The sequence below is a fragment of the Otolemur garnettii genome, unplaced genomic scaffold (assembly GCF_000181295.1).
Source record: "Otolemur garnettii isolate 467f Iridium unplaced genomic scaffold, OtoGar3 scaffold00133, whole genome shotgun sequence".
Lineage (NCBI taxonomy): Eukaryota > Metazoa > Chordata > Mammalia > Primates > Galagidae > Otolemur > Otolemur garnettii.
The window spans coordinates 1,047,701-1,066,964 of NW_003852528.1; the positions used below are offsets into that span (position 1 = coordinate 1,047,701).

General features: G+C 45.1%; 1 protein-coding gene across 1 annotated transcript in view; it reads right to left on the reverse strand.

Moving 5' to 3' along the window:
• Nucleotides 1-19,264, reverse strand: part of IQCA1 (IQ motif containing with AAA domain 1) — a 165,179-nt gene that overhangs the window by 44,938 nt on the left and 100,977 nt on the right. Inside the window, exons 9-13 of the mRNA XM_003798264.3 lie at nucleotides 17,339-17,414; nucleotides 10,879-10,985; nucleotides 10,626-10,721; nucleotides 3,632-3,693; nucleotides 1,876-1,958 (exon numbers count right to left, since the gene is read on the reverse strand). Of these exons, the coding sequence (XP_003798312.3) occupies nucleotides 1,876-1,958; nucleotides 3,632-3,693; nucleotides 10,626-10,721; nucleotides 10,879-10,985; nucleotides 17,339-17,414 (424 nt within the window). The remainder of the gene's footprint in view (nucleotides 1-1,875; nucleotides 1,959-3,631; nucleotides 3,694-10,625; nucleotides 10,722-10,878; nucleotides 10,986-17,338; nucleotides 17,415-19,264) is intronic.

Genomic DNA, 19,264 nt, shown 5'->3' on the forward strand with positions numbered 1-19,264 from the left:
GAGGATCTTTGGTTCAGAAATCCAAACCGCAAATAAGAGACGGTTCTGCTAGAAATGGTTATTTAAAACACGGTAATAGGATTAATAGAATCAAGGGAATATAGGAGAAAACTCTCCAGAGTTGAACCAGAAACACACAAAATAAAATAAATAGAAATCTAATGCATAGCCTGATGTATAGTCTGGTAAAATTCTTATATTGTTAGGAAATGAGAAGACTCCTCCAGCTCTGAAGAAGGAAACAAGGCTGTCTTTCAAGGGGATTAATCACCCTTTGATCAACGGAAAACGTCAAAAGTGGGTCACTGTAAACATCAAGAGGAATGATGACAGGTCACACTGCGTCACGGGAGAATCCGGGTGTCCACACGCACGGACACCACACCACTGCAGGATTCTACACTTCTCTGCAGAAGATTGGTACTTATTAAATGTAGAAAGAATGCTAGAGAAAATACCCCCCTTTCAACCAGTAACTACAGCCAAACATCATCAGTGGATGTGAAAATCTTGGTGAGAAAGGACGTTGGGAACAGAATCTCCACAGCCTTGAAGTTCAGCCCTTAGATTATTCATTAATTACAATGGGAAAGATGAAGCTTCACAGTAGAGAAATCTGGGGGATGACAGCTCCTCCAGGAGATGAAATATAGCATCCCCAGTGATGGGACACAGTGGCACCTCATGTGCCATGGGAAACAGTGAGAAGAATTCACACAATGTCACTTGGGTAGTGTTCCTGTTAAAAACGTCTGAGCTTGGCTCAGTGCCTGTAGCTCAGTGGTTAGGGAGCCGGCCACATGCACTGAGGCAGGTGGGTTCAAACCCGGCCCTGGCCAGCTAAACAACAACGACAACTGCAACCAAAACATAGCCGGGCGTTGTGGCAGGTGCCTGTAGTCCCAGCTACTTGGGAGACTGAGGCAAGAGAATTGCTGAAGCCTAAGAGTTGGAGGTTGCTGTGAGCTGTGGTGCCACAGTACTCTACCCAGGGCAACATAGTGAGACTCTCTCATATTAAAAAAAAATGCCTAAGCTGAATCCAGTAATGAGGAAACTTTCAACACACTCATTTGAAGGATAGTCTGTAAAACGGCTCAGATTCTTCAAAAATGTCAACGTTGTGAAGGCTTCAACAGGGCTGGGAAACTAAAGAGATGGATGGGATTTTGGATTAAGAACAGAGAGTTATAAAGGACATTATCAGGACTATTGGGGAAACTGAATATTAACTATGCACTAGGTAACAGTATTGTATTAATGTTAAATTTTTCCAAGTGTGATTATCTCTTTGTGATTATGTAGGAGAATGTCCTTAAGCCTTGGAGATATTTTCTTCATGAAAGTGAAAATAATATTGATAACTGCATCAGGGTGGCAGACTAATGAGGAGTTTTAAGCTGTGTGTTTTGAGGTCATCCTATTGTTTTTTAAAAAATAAGAGGAAAACTTAGTTGATGTGAAAATGAATGTCCCTACTTCCTTTCTCCCAACTACTTTTGTGTCTTTTGCAAGGAATTCCTCCCATAAAGATTGTTCTCTGGGGCAACACAAAAGCATGAAAAATTCCTCAATTCCTTAAGTCAGGTAATGCCAAAAATAACATCCACGGAAGCTTGCTAGCACGTTAAAAAACCTGCTCCCCCCATGTGAGGGGAGAGGGCTGGGTGCATTTTATTAAGAGAACCTATTAGTGCATACCATCCTCTTAGGTTATTCGAATAAATCCAATCAGACAAACATTTACCAGAAGCCACCATGGGCCAGATTTGGGCTTGGACAAAAACACAAATTAAACATATTTCCAGCTATCGAGACTTCCAAACCCAGGGGTGCTGTGTGACACACACATGCAGTCTGCGCTGTGTACTTTACCGATGTAGTCAGAGAGGTTGACTTTCAGAGACTGGATCAGTAATCCTTCCTGCACCAGCTCCTTGTACAGGGACTCGATGGACCTGGGGGCAAAGCAGACCGTCTGTTCCAGGAGCACGCACAGAAGATCAGCAGGATTTCTGTCAATCGTCACATATGTGGAGAACAAACCAGACCTATTTCAAAGTATGATTGTATATATGCAAATACATGGAATTTTGAAGTGTTTCTACAATTTGGGGATAAATCAGGCTTTTTAAAAACAATACTTTCGCTCATCCATGTGTGTATCTGATGGTCCCCATTAAGAAGAATGACATCTCTGGGCGTCTGAGACCAGCTGTAACTCCTGCCGTCTGCCCTTCCGTCAGCCTTCGTGATGGCACGAATATGAATTAGAAATTCCCCAATAGCAGTAATGCAAGGGGCCTATAATTATACATTCAGTTAGCATCTGCATGCGGCAGTAGGTCATTAATCCTTTGAAAAATTTATGTTTCCTTTTAACTCAATAGCATAATAGTTTAAAAAATATATCTATATGGAACACAGGCTTACACTGGAAATAATTCTTACATGGAAGACCAAATGTCTCAAGCAAAGGGCACGATGGTTTTTTAGGAGGGTGTTATACTTTTCTGCAGTGTTTACAGAGGTCTGAACCACTTCTCCTAGAAGACCCGAGGCACAGTCGGCACACATCAGTAATTTATACTAATTGAGGAAGAATGAAGATAGTATCCCACGAAATGGACGCCACTCCCAGTGATATTCGCTGGGCATTGGCTTACGGGAATTCAGGCAGGTTAAGCTCAAATGTTATTCAATATGATCCTTTGAGATGTTTTGCCTCTTCCTTTTCTTTATTCTTCCAGCCCACCCTAGACTGACTGTGTATTGAGAATTGTAAATACGACCCTATTGCCGCCATTCTTTGGCTGTACTATGACTCAAGTTAGTGTGGTTAAAGGAGACACAAGAATATCATTCAGACTCAAGCCAGATACCACGGGGATAGATGCTAATCCAATGACCACAGTCTTGGGTTGGCTAGAGTTGTACTGCAGCAAATGTCTTTAAAATAGTATGCCCTCTGCTGAAAATTAAGAAAGATAATGGAGAATGTTTGAAAACCTATGTACTATTTATTTTCAATGTTAAAGCATTATCAGTCGTTTCAACTTAAAAAATGAGCGTTTAAGTTATTCATTTGTACTGTATTAAAGTCCACCAGTGAAGCTCAAGGGAATGGAAATATCCTGTTACAAGCCTCAGCCCCATCCTTTGGTCTCATCCCTTTACCAAGTGTGACGGGAGTCTCCAGGGCTGGGCCAGGCTGGGAAGGGGAACTGGCTGTATCTCAGGGCAACTCAGAGTCTTGACCTTTTCTCAAAACTTCCTTCAGGATATTATTTCTTAGACAAAGTTTTTGAAGAATGCCCCTGTTCCCGCCAATGAGTTTCAAAACCTAAAAATCTGGGTAAACTCAGCTGTGATGAGGACCCAAGTCTGCCTTCCTGGGCCCATCTTCTCCATTCTGGAATCTGTACGGGACTTCATGGTGGCTCCTTCCACTCCCATGACACTCTGCTGAGGAGGAAGAGGATGTGGCGTGGCGAGAGGGACGCTCAGCTGGGCCACGCGCTGGGCTGAGGCTGCCTCTCCTCGGGCACCCGCCCTCCCCACGCACTACAGCGAAGCCTGTCCACTCCTGTCCAAGCCTGTCCACTCCTGTCCAAGCCTGTCCACTCCTCACCTGTCAGCTGTCAGGTCTTTATCCTTCCTTTTCCCTTTTTTTCCTTTCTTCCCTTTATTTTTCTGAAAATGAAAAAAGGAAATAACAATTTAGTCACAATAAGCAAGCAAATAAGCCCTAGAAATTAGCTAAGAGAACTGTTTTTTGCGGTGGTAGGAAGAATGTCAGACAAACTGATGACGGAGCTGCAATGTTTCAGGAAGGCAGGGACCGGCCTGGAAACCCCAGCTTGCCTGCGTGGACATGTCCCCTGTGCAGCGGGAAGGTCAGGTCCCCAGTGCAGAACATGCTCTGGGCGCAAATTCCAACTGGGTCTCTACCTCCCTTTTGTGGGTCACCTTCTACCCTGGCCCCTCGGGTGACACAGAAGGCATTTCAGGTATGTTCTCACTTTTTTGTCTTTCGTTCCTCCACGTCCATTTCCTCATTCATTCACTCCTTTTTTTGAGACTGAGTGTCACTTTGTCACCCTGTGTAGAGTGGTGTAGCATCATAGCTCACAGCAATCTCAAACTCTTAGACTCAAGCCTCTTGCCTCAGCCTCCCAAGTAGCTGGGACTCCAGGCTCCTGCTACAACACTGGCTGTTTTTAGAGATGGGATTTCCATCTTGCTCAGGCTGGTCTCAAACTCCTGAGCTCAAGCAATCCACTCATAGTGGCCTCCCAGAGTGCTAGAATTATAGGCCTCAGCCACCTTGCCTTGCCCTCATTCCTTCATTCATTCACTCGTTTTTATCCCACTATAATTTATGTGCAGTAAAGTGTGCACACATTCCCAGGCCGATCGGCTTTTACATTTGTTTTCTACATATATCCCTATAACCACCATCCAGTTACAGATATGACGCCGCATGTCTCCCTCTGACCGCTCTGTCCCTTCACTTCCACACTCTGACTCCATGGTAGAGTCGTGTGTCCTGGTCTCCTGGGGAGAATAGTACTACATACTCTTCTACATGTGGCTTCTTTCAAGCAATGTTATGACCACAGGATTCACTTACATGGTTGCGCAGAGCTAACTTCATGTTTTTCATTTTGTAAAAAACTAAATGTTTATTTTGAGAAAATGGTAAATTTACATGCAGTCATGAGAAACAGCAGAGAGAGGTCAAGTGTACCCATCACCGGGCTTCTCCCAGTGGTGACATCTTGCCAAGCAATCTTAGAAGATCACAACTGGGATCTCGGCAGGGATGTAGGCAAGTCACAGGATGTCTCCACCACCACAGGAACCCTGGGTCACCCTTTGACAATGATGGCCTCTTCCCTGCCACGACCACCCCATCTCTACTAGCTCTTCATCAGATGTGTGGTTTGCAAATATTTCCTCTCAGTCTGTAGCTTATCTTTTTATCTTGTTTGCCTTAAATTCCAAATATCTTCTATTTTTTTTCTAAAAGTAAAGTCCGTGACCTATTTTGAACTAAATTTGTATGATGCGTGAGACTTAAGTTCATTTCTGTTTGCTTAGGGATATGTAGTTGCTCCCGCACTCTTAATTCCCCCCCTTTGCAATGTTTTGCGCCTTTGTCAAAAATCAGCAAGACTTATGTCAGTGGGCCTAATTCTGGGTTCTCTGTCCTGCTCCATCGTCCTGGGTGTCTGTCCGTCCCTCTCCCCGGAGCACATAGTCTTACTGCTGCAGCTGTGTAATGAGCCACAACATTGCATGCACTGATCTTTTCCACTTTATTCCTCTTTTTCAAAATGGCTTTCATTATTTTTATTCCATTGTCTTTTCATACAAATTTAGAATAATCTTGCCTATGTCTACAAACTATACACATTTATGGGATTTTGACAGACTTGCATTAAACCTCTCTACCCATGTGGAGAGAACTGACCTTTGTACTGTGCTGAGACTTCCATGCACCTGGTGTGTCCGTCCCTTCAGCTCTTTGATTTCTTTCATCAGCTTTGTGCAGTTTTAACATGTAAGTCTTGTACCTGTTTTGTTAGATTTACACCTACAGTTTTTGAGTGATGTAAAATGTCATTATGCTTTAATTGTGGTGTCTTTGTGTTCATTGCTGGTGTTTATTCTGTATCCTGAAACCTTGCTGAAGTCATTGTTTCTAGAACTTTCTTTCTAGATTCCTTGGAATTTTCTACATGGATAATCATGTCCTCTGCAAATAGAAGCTTTTAACTTTATAGTATTTTAGATTTATAGAAAAGTTACAAAAATGGTACAGAGAGGACCTGTGTACTCCTCACTTAGTTTTCCCTATTAACATCTTACATTATATGGCACACTTGCCACAACTCAGGAGCCAACACTGACACAGTATTAACAAAAATGCACAGTTTATGGGGTTTCCACAATTTTCCCCCAATATTATTTTGTGCCCTATAGGTGAAATGCCTATATGCCTCTGGCCAAAAAAGCTGCTTGAGAGAGAGCAGTGAAAAGACTTTGTACAGGCATACTTGTAAGAAACTGAGGCAGAATCCCATGTGGCCAGGTTAGTTGCAGGCCTAACATGACCAAGGCTTTGGCTGGAATAACATTTCCAGACTGCGTTAAGGAATTAAGGTTGACTTTATAAGGCCAATGATAAAGCCCTTTGGAAAACTGGCCGGATACCCATCAGTAATCTTTCCTGATCTGTAGTAAGTGACAAAGGTCACTTGCTGATGGGTCCGGGAATAGTAATGTCATATAGGTATCTAATGGCACAGATGAAACCTGGGCTCATGAAAGGCTTTTGAGAAGTCCAGCCTGAGAATTCCTTATACAAGGTTCCAGCAAAACCCCCCTGACTTAAGACCTACATGGGAGCAGAGGTTTGCATACAAATTCCTTTATGCCCAAGAAGTTTCTCTATGCTTTGCTTAAAGATTCAAAGTAACTGCCTCCAAATGGCATGGTTTGAAGAACAGACATTCAAAACGTCTCTTTCCCCCATAGCCTCAGGCTTCATCAGATAAGAACATAGAAAGTAATAACTGACAACATGTTCTTCATTAAGTTATGTTAAACTGGGTTATATTGAAAGGATTATGCTTAAAGCTGTATGCTCGGTGGATTATCAGATTACCAGGGAGGAGCTACTTACAGGGCGGGTGTTCATAAGACATTTGAATGGATTAATGAAGTCATTGATGTCCAGTGTGCATGTGCAGAGGGATTGTAATGAATGTTAATGAGGTCATTGCTGTATACTGTGCATGCACAAGATTCCCTATATAAAACCAACAGCAAATAAAGAAGGCTTGCCATTTTGCCTGAGTGAGCAGATGGTCACCTTTATTTAAAACACAATTTCAATAAGTGTACTTATTCTTTGTGTCATTGCTTTTCCGTGAGACCCTTCCGGCAATGGTGTCCCAGGATCCAAAGAAGTTTTTGATTTCTTACTGGTTTGTGGAGACTTCCTATTTCTTCTTGATTCAGTCTTGGTAGGTTGTATGTTTCTAGAGATGCATCTGTTTCTTACGGGTTATCCAATTTGTTAGTGTATAATTATTGATAATAGTTTTTCATTATCTTTTTTCTTTTTGTGACACTGGTGTCTTCTTCCACTTCTGAATTTATTTGAACTTTTTCTTCTTTCTTAGTCTAGCATAAAGTTTGCCAATTTTTAAAATCTTTTCAGGAAACCAATTCTTAGTTGATCAATTTTTTCTATTCTCTATTTCACTCATTCTGCCCTAATCTTATTATTTACTTCCTATGCTTTGGGAACACTTTGTTTAGTGCCCCTCGTTTTCCTAGTTCCTTGAGGTATGTTAAGTAGTTTATTTGAGATCTTTCTTCTTCTTTCTTTTTTTTTTTTTCCAGTTTTTGGCCAGGGTCAGGTTTGAACCCGCCACCTCTGGCGTATGGGGTGGGTGCCCTACTCCTTTGAGCCACAGGCGCCTCCTGATGTTTTTTCTTTTTTAATGTGGGCATTATTGTTGTAAATTTCCATCCGTACTATTTTGCTGTAATGTTTTGTATGCTGTGTCTTCATTTTTGTTTTGAGATATTTTCTTATTCTCTTTTAGATTATTTCCTAGACTCAATGGTGGTTTGAAGTGTGCTGTTTACAAGTATTTGTGAATTTTTTTACATTTCTTTTTTTTTATTGATTTCTAGTTTCATTTCATTGTGGTTGGAAGTCATCTGGAATGTTTTCAATCTTCCCATATTTATTAAGACTTGTTTTGTGACCTAGCATATGAAGAATACCCAGGAGTATATTCTCTGTACTTAAGAAGAATGTATGACCTGCTGCTATTGGGTAGAATAACTGTTAGAACACTGGTCTGCAGTGTTATTCAAGTTCCTTATTGACTTTCTGTCTGGATAATATGGCCATTATTAAAAGTAGAATATTGAAGTCTCCTACTATTATTGTATTATTGTCTGTTTCTCCCTTTAGACATATATATTATACATATATATAATATATATATTAACTTTATATACTTAGGTGTTTTTATGAAGGATATATATATATATACATATATATCTGTGTGTATATATATATACACACATACGTAATGTGTATATATGTATATATATGTGTGTATTTATATATATTTATCTCTTCCTATTGAATTGACCTTATCATTATGTAATGATCGTTTTGGTCTCTTATGACAGTTTTTGACTTGACTATTTTGTCTTATATAAGTATAGCCACCTCTGCTTGTCTTATTTCTTCATGAAATATCTTTTTCTATCCCCTTACATTCAGCTTCTATGTGTCCTTAAATCTAATGTGACTCACTTATAGGCAGAATATGGTTGGATATTGTTCTTTTAAAATCAATTCAGCCACTCTATATCTTTTGGTTGGTGAGTTTAATCCATTTACAAGTAATTATTGATAGGTAAGGTCTAACTCAGGGGTCCTCAAACTTTTTAAACAGGGGGCCAGTTCACTGTCCCTCAGGCCATTGGAGGACCTGACTATGGGCCCCAGGATGAGTCGGCTGCTAAGCAGGACAGGCAGCAGTGGCAAAAACCCCTGGTGGGCCGGATGAATATCCTCAGCGGGCCACATGTGGCCTGTGGGCTATAGTTTGAGGACGCCTGGTCTAACTATTGCCATTTTGTTAATTTTTTTTTTCTTTTTTGCTTTGTGGTTCTTTTTTCTTCTCTCACTGTCTTCCTCATAATTTGATGCACTTTTGGTAGTGATATACTTTGACTCTTTTCTGGTGCTGGGGTCCAAAGGCAGGACTGCTGCTGATTTTTGTGGGTGGGCCTGGTATCACAGTTTGTAAGCAGGCCTATGGTGTTGGGATCCACAGGTGAGAGGGCCTGGTGGTGGTGGGGTCTGTGGTGAAAGCAGATGCTCACTTATATGTTCTTTCCTTTCAAGGGAGAACTAGTGGGCCTAGGAGATGTGTGGGCTTTGGGGAGGGGTGACATGGGAAAAGTGAAACTTCTTATTGTCTCCAATGCATAAGAGATGTAGTTGGAGTTTCTGTGCCCCAACTACATCCCCACACTTGGATTCCAGAATTCTTGTGAAGGTACTTTCATTTATAGATGGCTGTTAGTTGCCAAATCAGTGTTATCAGATGACAGAGATGGACCTTCAGAACAGAGGTATGAAGGGAATTAAGTTGCCCTCAGAGTTAAACCACATCAATACAAAACAGACAAGGTAGAGTCATCCCATCCTAAAGAGATCATATGGCATTGAGCTGGCAAAACTAGACACTAATGCAGCTCAATGTGTGAAAAATGCCAAGAGAGAATGTGCGAATCACAGGAAAAGTGGATCATCCATGGAACTTTGGGAAAACTGTCACAAAGGCAAAGCTTCCCCATGAGAGGAAATCTTAGCTATCTGCCTTGGAGGTCCTGGTCTGGATGGCAGGCAAGGCTTTCTCCGGGATAAAGTTAGAGGTAGGGGCTCAAGTGCTTTGATGTGGCTAGCTTCTCTAAGCCACTGTGAGGAGGGACCTAGAGGCCTTTCTCCTAAGTGAAGGAACCCAGGAACAAAAATCCAAATGCTGCATGTTCTCACAAGTGGGAGCTAAGCTACAGGTAAGATTAGGGTGACCAGACATCCCGATTTTGGTGGGACAATTCTGCTTTTCAACAATTTGTCCCGCGTCCCGCAGCATTTTAAAAAAGTCCCGATTTTTGGAAAGAATGCACGAAAGGGCGGGAGAACAAGAAGGGAATATATGGTTTTCAGCTGCCATATGGCTATTTTGCCAGAATATGAGTTTTATATTATTTTTGTTAATTTTATAATGTTAAACTGTAATAAATAATTGCTGATTATCAAGAACTGCTTATCAAAGTTTGTACTGTTGTCAGGCCCTGCCTGCCCGGTCCCCCGCCCCGCGTCCCGGCTCCACTCTGTCCCTACTCCAACCCCTGCCATGTTGTCCTGCCTTACAGATGTTAAAATCTGGTCACCCTAGGTAAGATGGTCATACAGAAGGACATAATGGACACTGCAGACTCAGAAGGAGGAGAGTGGGGGAGTGAGGGATGAAAAGACATTTGTTGAGTCCGGTGCACACTATTTGGGTAAGGGAAACCCTAACAGCCCAGACTTCATCACTATACAAAACTCTCCACTTTATCCTCCAAATCTATTGAAATAAAAATAAAATAAAACCAAACCATCACTCCCAACATCTCTATGACAAAATAAACCACTGAGGATTAGCAGCAACTTATGATTCAGTTTATCTGATTCTTTTCTCTATGATCCCCACTTAGAGAACCTGCTCATTGCCATGACCCCCTGTAGACCACTCCACTTAGGAAGAGAAGGTAGGATTTGGATGTGTGCACTGGCTTGACCTGTGGGGGCAAGATGCAGCTGATGGGGGCTGTAGGTGGTCATTATCAGACAGTTGGATCTATCTATTTATGAAGACGCTTCCTGAGGGCTGAATGTTAGACTGATTAAATTTACCAAACAAAGGAAGGTGTGTTTCCCTGTGAGGCCACAGGAAGCCCTTTGGTATGTGCCACTGCATGGCACTTGTCATGACTGAACCTGCCCCCTCCCATGCTCATTCACTACTCACCTGCCCTTTCTTTCTTTCTGCCTTGAGTGGATAGCCCCTTTCTCTGTTCACAGCTAGTTTTAAGTTTTTTAGTTCTTGTCTCATCAACTCATCAACCTAGGAGAATACAGAAGAACATACTACTTTTAGGTGACTTTGCATACCCTGTGTTTCTATATGCAATAAGGAGGTAGGTCATTGATAGGAAATTGTAAAGAAGCACAATCATTGCAGGAGATGACTTGTCATTACTGTGACAGAAATGCAGCTGTACCTGCACTCTTAGCTCTGACTCTAATTCTTTCCGTTTCTCCTCTTTGATCATTTCTCGATCACAGTCCTGAGGGAAATTCCAAGATTCATCTCTATTCATCCATATGTCTATACTCCAGAGGGACAAAGAGAAAGAAAATGATAAAGCTTTTCAACATGTAGGTTAATGACAACAGTTATTGCAATATGAACATGAGTCTAACTTTATATCTTATTGCATAGAATAAAACTTTAAGTAAAATAAGTGATGAATTCATAACTGTGCTTGTATACTATCTTTAAAAAAGAAAATTGGCAATGTGAAAATCTCAAGCAAAAAAGGATCATAGAAATAGTATACTAAGATTCTAACCATGTGAAAACAATATGTCCATGGCAGGATTATACAATTATGGGTTACTCTTTTTGTAATATGTTTGAATTACTTTTATTATTCAAATGATTCACTAAAATATGAAAGATTTTGTTGCCTGTTGAACTCTTTCTAGTAATTTATCCTTGCCCCCTTTTATAAAACAGACAGAACTAAACATACAAGTACCCATTACTTTTCCTTAAGTCAACAGCTATGTTTTTGAATTACTTTTTGGATGTTTTTGCAATCACACATAATTTAAATTTCCATTTTGCCTTATCCTGGTGGATAGGAGGATGGTCCTAGAGAAAGCTGACCTTAGGGAAAAAAATAAGAATAATGTCCTATAACTAAAATAAGTAAACTGAAGTAGAGCTCATTTCTTAGAAGGGAAATTCTAAACATATGCTGAGGTGTGTAACTGGGTCCTTGAAGTGGGACTTGGGAAGAATCACCCTTGGGAAGATAAGACTTGCCATCTTGGGAAATGAGGTCTCTTCCTGGAATCTTTACTTAGAATGTGAAGGAAATTTGCTCACCAAACTCACCAAACTGACAACCACCACCCAGTTTGGCTATTTTGCTGGGCACTGAGTCACGGTAGGGCTGTGGTGACCTCCAGTGTGGGAAGGCAATGGAGGGACCTGGGGCATAGGGAGAGGCGCCCAACCTCTGCCAGACAAGGGCTATAGCCTGGGAAGAAAGAAGAGTCTACAGGGCCTCCCCCACAGGTGCTGTCATAGGTGGACGGGGGTTCCTCAGCATTCCTGATGCCCACGTGAGTGACCAAGAAAGGAGAGGGAGGTGCTTAAACTCAACACTGGGAGGAAAATTCCAGTCACAGAGCATATCTCTGGCTTCTGCAGAGAACCAGAGGAGAACCACGTAGACAAACTAATAAGAAAGGGAAAGGTGAATCTCAGCATAAACCACAGGGGACCATGAACTAGCAAAAAGAGTGAGCAATGGAAGGGGCGGGACAAGACGTAATACAGTCTGATCCGGGAAAAGCTAGATAGAGTCGTGGAGAGACGGGGAAATGGTGACAACATTGTGACACACAGCTCAGAGCTGGCAAATGGGCAAGGCTATCATACTGAAGGCTTTGGCCACCTAAAGCCTGACTGGTCAGCACAGCCTGATGCAAGGAATACAGTTTGGGATAAGCCATTGACCTTAGCAGGTGACAGCCTTGCTAAGCCTGATTTCTTTTTTTTTTTTTTGAGAAATAAAAATACCGTCTTCCTCATACTGATCGGGGAAGGGCAAATAGAATAAAATATGTAAAGATCCCAGTTTAGCCCGATCATCATTGCCATCCCTCAAGAGCAGAGCCTCAAAGGCTTTAGCTGGTCTTATCGACAATCTCCATCTCCCTGGGCCAGAGGAACCACACAGGTCAGCTGTTGTGCAGGAAACAGTTGTACCCTAAAGCAGACGTGTTAGCAAAAAGGAACTTGTGGGTCCCAGGAGTCCAGTAACTGTGCCCTATTAGAGTGGTCAGGACCACTGCAGGAGGGAGGGACATGGAAATGCAACTCCAATTCTCAGAAAGTGTCCACTGGCTGCAGATGCTGACATCAGTGACATGAGAGGAGCTTTCTGGGCAGAACTGGTTGTCTGCACTCACGGGCCCACTCTACTTTCTGGACAGGCTACGGGTAGCATGGCTGGCAGGTGTTGGCCAGAGCAGAGCCTGTCTGGAACTAGTGGGTCGGAAGGGGGCTGTGCCCTAGGTGGGGCTGACCACAGTCTCAGCCACAAAGACATGGAAGGCTCAGCCCACGGCGATGCAAGGTTGGGCAGGCAGGTTTTTGAAAACAATGATGCCGAAAGGACCCCAATTTCTTCTAGAATACTTAATGTGGACTTATGAGAGACCACAAATAAATCACAACGGTGGTAAATTTTTCATAGACTCAATGCATTTATGTGTCCTTCTCCACACAGGGAGGCCACATGAGTAGTGGCCCAGGGATTGGGGCACAGAGCACAGGTGGGGGCTCGGGGGGGCGAGGCACGGATCATGCTTCCTCAGCATTCCTCAGATCGTGCTCTGAGGGCAGCTCAGGGGTGTGGCTGAAGTTTGAGCGACAGCCAGCACCAAGGCGTGAGGACAGAAGGGAGAAGCTGACGGCCACAGGGGGACAGGGGAGCAGGTGGAGGGCCCAGGCTGGTTCTCTCTCCTCTGACACAGTCCTTCCTGGCCAGTGCCAGCCTGATGGCCATGGCCTAGAGGCCAGCGTGCAGGAACCATCTGTAGCATTCCAGCGATGGGCAAAATATCTTACGTCACTAAGTGGAAAGTTCCCTCTTTGAGTCTGAGAAGGTGGATTTTGTGGTTAGCTTGCAGATGGGTGTACATCAGAGGCCCAGCTGGTTTCCCATGTCCTCATTTGGAGATAATCGCTCCTTTTCAGTATATTTTCTGAAATGTCTAAGCTTAAACTGAACAACTTCAGAATGTAAGAATAACATGTAGAAGTCACATCCAGGGAAAAGAGCCAATGCTTCCTTCCATGTGTTTAGAATTTTAAACTTTCTGCCCTGAAAATACTACAAAGGTTCAGATGTGTTCCAACATATTGATTACTAATAACTCTTTTCAAACAGATCGCACCCTTGTAGGACTGGCAAATCTTAGACTGCACTTACCTGTTACACTAAGATATTTTACGCAAAATAGCTTTGTTATTTATAGAAAGCTACTTTTCTTTTTTTTTTTTTTAACTAGATAGATTCACTAAAATGAAGAAACAAAGAATTTAATAATGAAAGGAATGCAGAACATTTAACATGAAGGCAACCAGGCCATGATTATTTATGTGGAGACAGTCCTGCTCTGGAATCCGGCCTCATGGTGGGGTTGCAACTGTATCTTAGAAGCTCTGTGCAGCAGCTTCGACACTTCCCCACTAGATGGGTCAGTGGACTGAGTTTTCCACCCAGACCTCACTTTTCTCATGACACTTCTGCACAGGGCACTTTTCAATCCCTTCAAGGATTTCATGGGCATTTATAAATGCAGGAAGCTATTCACGGCCCTCAAAGGGCAACCACTGCCTCGCTCTCCCCTAAAGCCAAGAAAGAGCTTTTATCCCGGGAATGTGAAAAGCAAGGCCAAGGCAGTTTCACACGTGGGGGGAGTGATGGCAGGGAGGGTGGGGGATTAAAATGCTAATGTTTTATTTGAAAAGGAAAACCTTTGATTTTTAAGAAAAGAATTCTAAAATGAAGACATTTCATTTCTTTAAGTTACCAAAGACCTGGCAGATAACACACCCAGCGCCCCAGCATCCAGCTTGGAAAATAACGCTTTGGACTTGTGCTCTGGAGGATGCCGCTTGGTTTTTTTCAGCCTTGATGGAGAGTGAGGGTGGTTTTTAAGAGCTTTTGGGTGGCTTGGCAGGTTCCGTGAAGCATGAGCTTTCCATGGGAACATTAGATTTTCCCCAAATTAGTTCTTGTTTTTATCAAAATTATCTGTACATGTCATTTTAAACAAAGTATTAAAATGATTATAATTAAACAAACTGCCCACCTACCTACTTGCCAGTTGGATTGCCCAGTTTCCTAAATCCATTCACTCATTAAAGAACATAGGGAATATATTTGGTTATTCAAGTCTGACTTCTCAGCCCACTTCCAGGCCAGGCACTGCCCTGGGAGTGAGGGGAAGGGAGGCCCTGCCCTTACGGTATCAGCACCCGCAGCAGGGACACTGTGGCCACAGGCCCCCGTCCTGTGGTAAGTGGCGTGTGGGAGTAGGAGGGCATTGGCAGGGGCATGCGGACAGTCCAGCTCCCCGCCGGCCTTTGTGTGTGTCTCCTAGTGTCTCCACCACATGCTCATGTACTTTCTTGACCCATCAGTTTTGGACATGAGTTCCCAACTTCCTAGCACAGCGGGGCAGGCTCTGGTTCTCTGTGCCTTTGTTCCCATGCCCCACTCTCTTCACAGAGTTTTATGAGAATAGAAGGGGCCCTGCCTCTGAAAAGCTGAGGAGCTGTCACCGAGTGCAGAACGACACCCAAGAGAGGCTGTCACCGAGTGTGAGCGCAGAACAATATTCAGACATGGCTGTCACCGAGTGTGAGTGTAGAACGACATCCAGATGATGCTGTCACCCAGCGTGAGTGCAGAACAACACCCAGACGAGGGTGTCACCCAGTGTGATTGCAGAACGATACCCAGATGACACTGTCACCCAGCATGAGCACAGAACAACACCCAGACGCACTCGGCAGCTAAGGCTCCCCTCTGGTACAGGCAGACGTACATGTGACTCGCACTTATGAACGGGGGCTATTACCGGTAGTAAGGAAATGCCCTTGTTCCTACTTGTACACGAATTCACCTTAAGAGCAAACCCATAGAACTGTCTTTTTCGACTCCTCTTGGGACATTGCAGGATGAGCTCCACTGAAACACAGGAGTGGTGAGAAGTCGGCAAAGGCCACGGAAGGCCCATGGGAGCCAATGGGGCTGCACGGGGAGGTCTCCAGAAGAAAACAACTCGTACCGTATCGGATGTGCTTGAAGGCTGGGAAGTACTTGAAGATATGAAGCCAATGAGGGCTGCTGTGAGGACCCCTGGATGACATGGGAAGCAGGGTCTTCTTAAATGTCACACCTGGGCTCTGGATGTCCCAGTCAGGCCCACGGCCCCATGGTGTGGACTGCAGGAACTTCCCACTTGCTCACTCGATTCTGTTGCTGTCATCATAATTTACATAAACTGCCCAGTTTATGCCACTCTCCCCACCCCATCCGCTGCTGTGACACCTCTCTGTATCGTCAGCTTGTGTTGTGCCCAGGAGTTCCACAAAGACAACACTGCCCAACAAGCCAAATTTACAGCAGAATCCTTTTATTGAAGAGCTGGCCGGCGACTGTCTCAGTGTCCCAGCATGGGGTTTCTGAGAGCAGCCCTGAGTGCTTAAGGAGTCAGGTTTTTAAGGCGTGGTCTGCATCCTGGTTGGCTGCAGGCTGTCCAGGTGCACTCAGGTGGGGTAGCAAGCAAGCATCGCACAGAAGCAGAATGTTGTGGTTAGTTAGCTATACGTCAGACATCTTTGTTTTCATATTTTCCCATACATCTTAGTTCCAGTATTCTTTCCACCTGGTATTGTTTAAAGGTCAGTCTGGGGATAGTCAGTTCATTTCCCAGGGAGTTAGTCAAGCAAGAAGTTAGTACTTTCCCATCTATCTTGGGAGTGAACCAGACTTACTCCATTTTGTTGAAGGCTTGCAGCCCTGGAATTTTCTAGGAATTAACTGGTATTTTTCTACTTTAGCCTAGGCCTAACAGTTGGTGACAGGTACTGTCCTGGCATCATCCAGGCTGACACTGCACCTGATACACCTGAGACACTTGATGTTTATTGAATGAATATGCCAGTGCACAGAGGTTTTGACAGCAACTGCTCTGCGTGGTGGTGTGGGCTTAATGAAGTCTCCCCGGGGAGGCCAGCAGACTGTGGTTGGTGCCTGTGGAAGTGAGGAGGGCCACGTCCACCTCACCCGGTTGTTGTGAATGTGAAATGAGACCACCAAGGAGCGCTGTGCCTTGCTGTCTTGGGCACCCGGTCAGTGCTCATTTGCAGTCCTGCCGTATCTGCAATTCTCTGGGCTCCCACCCTTGTCCTCCTCTCTGCAGTGTGGCACCCTTGCCACTAGCAGTGAGTGCATTCTCAGTGGTGTCAGACAGTCCTGGCTGCTACAGTCAGGGCGTCCAACCTATAGCTACGTTGACAATATAGTGAGACTCAATTTACAGCTGACAGAAGGCCGCAGCGTCAGAACTCAGGCACACACCTCAGTCTGACAGGACTTAGCCATTCTGCGGTACACACGGTACCAATTTTCTTAATCTAAACAATCTAGGAAATATCTTCCTTCCCTGTCATTGAGCATGAGAACATTTAGCTGAAGTTTTAGGGCTCAAGAAAGGATGCCGGTTTCGCCTCCGTTCTCATGCTGACATGTTTCCACCTTTTACCAATTATATACTGAGGGCCTTGCACGGCAGGACATCTGCTCCTCTCCACATGTGGTGGGGAGACGCAGTGACGGCTCAGTGACCACACGTACTCTCTGGACTGACCTTTGTATAAGTTATTTCCTTCCTCCATTGTATGAAAGAAAACACTCGGTGACATTTTCCACTCCTCTTCTTCTTCCTGTTCAAAGCAGAATAATATTTTTGTTAATTACAGGCATAGTTAATCTGTCAAGATCAGATGTACAAGGCGCGTACGTTGTGACTGCCATGAGTATGGTCTATGTCATGCAGGCCCAGGGCTCGTCCCTTTAGCAGCTCCCCCTGGCTTGTCTGAGCAGGGAGGGCTGAGTCCACCAAGCAGGGTGTGGGTGGTCCAGGCGCACGGCGGTGTCCCCTGCAGGGGCTGGCTTTCCATTCTCAGTGGCCTCCCTGCGGCAGCCCATGTTTTGCTTTGGTCCCGTCCTTCGTGTTCTGGTTCCTTCCTTGCTCTAAGGCTCAGTCTCCAGCGTGAGTCCTGTCAGGCTCCCTCCACCACCTTTCCATAACTAGGCTCTGGAGTGACTCCCTGTCCTCTGCTCTGTGTCCCCACCTGCCAGGTTTTGGCTTCTGTAAGTGCCATAGCTTGTGTCCCTGTTCCCTCTGTGAGCCTGGAGTCCTGGCCCTGGCCCAGCTGGGGCCCTGCTTCCTTCCTGGAGCTGGGGTCTAGCTAGCCTGTCCCAAGCCTCCTGCCTCTCCACCACAGAGCAGCCTGACCATGTTGTCCTCAGCTCCTGCTGCTGACTCTGCACACGGAGAGGGAGACTACGGTGCCACCACTGCCTGCACAGGCCACAGCTCTGCTCTGAGCCCCAGCACAACACCTCAATGCCCCCAGGCCACCAGGGCCCAGCTGCTCCCAGTAGTGAGAGTCTGGCCTTGCAACCCCCCATTTGTGTCTAGGCAATAATGACAGGTTTCTGATGCTCAATGTCATGGCTATTGCCACCCTCAGAAAGAACTAAGGGAACAGGGCTGGTCTGCATCACAACCATGAGTTTCAAAGTATCCTGTGTACACGCTGCACAGCTTAGAGGGGGAGCAGAAAATAGGACAACGTGAGCATCTCACTGGGTGGCTTCTGGAGCCCCCCCATGGCTCTGGCCCAGATGTGCCCCCCTTTCCTGGGCTCCAGAGTCAGGCCCTGGGATATGGCTTCCAAACCCTGTGTGCCACAGGCCCTGGTGCTCGTGCAGTCTGTGCCTCGGATCTCAACACCCTTCTCTTTTTTCTAAGCAAGTCCCAAACTCCACCTGTTCTGTCCCCTAAGCTTTCCTGGCCCCACCCCACCCCCAGGCCTGTTTCTCTGGCCCTTGCTCCCAGGTTATGCAGCTCAGGCCTTCACGTCTGACCAGCACGGGCTCATGGCAGGCCTCAGGACCCCCTCCTTTGAAGCCCCACAGAGGGGTCTATTTAGAGCTCCCTGGAGGCTCCATCCCGCGTGAGACAAAGGACAACCCCCTCCCAGGCATGGCTGCAGGTCAGGCCCCAGCCTGCCTCTGTAGTCCTTGCTCCTGCCACTGCCCACCTGTCCTGATTGTCACTTTCTAGGCTTAGCATGCATTTGCTTGCCACACAGAGAGGGCCTGACACAGATACACAGACAGACCTGGAGCCTGGTACCTTCCATACCCGTCACCACACAGAGAGGGACTGACACAGAGACACCGACAGACCTGGAGCCTGGGACCTTCCATACCCGTCACCACACAGAGAGGGACTGACACAGAGATACCAACAGACCTGGAGCCTGGTCCCTTCCATACCCGTCACCACACAGAGAGGGCCTGACACAGAGACACCGACAGACCTGGATCCTGGTACCTTCCATACGCCCCACAGAGAGGGACTGACACAGAGACACCGACAGACCTGGAGCCTGGTACCTTCCATACCCGTCACCACACAGAGAGGGACTGACACAGAGACACAGACAGACCTGGAGCCTGGTACCTTCCATACCCGTCACCACACAGAGAGGGACTGACACAG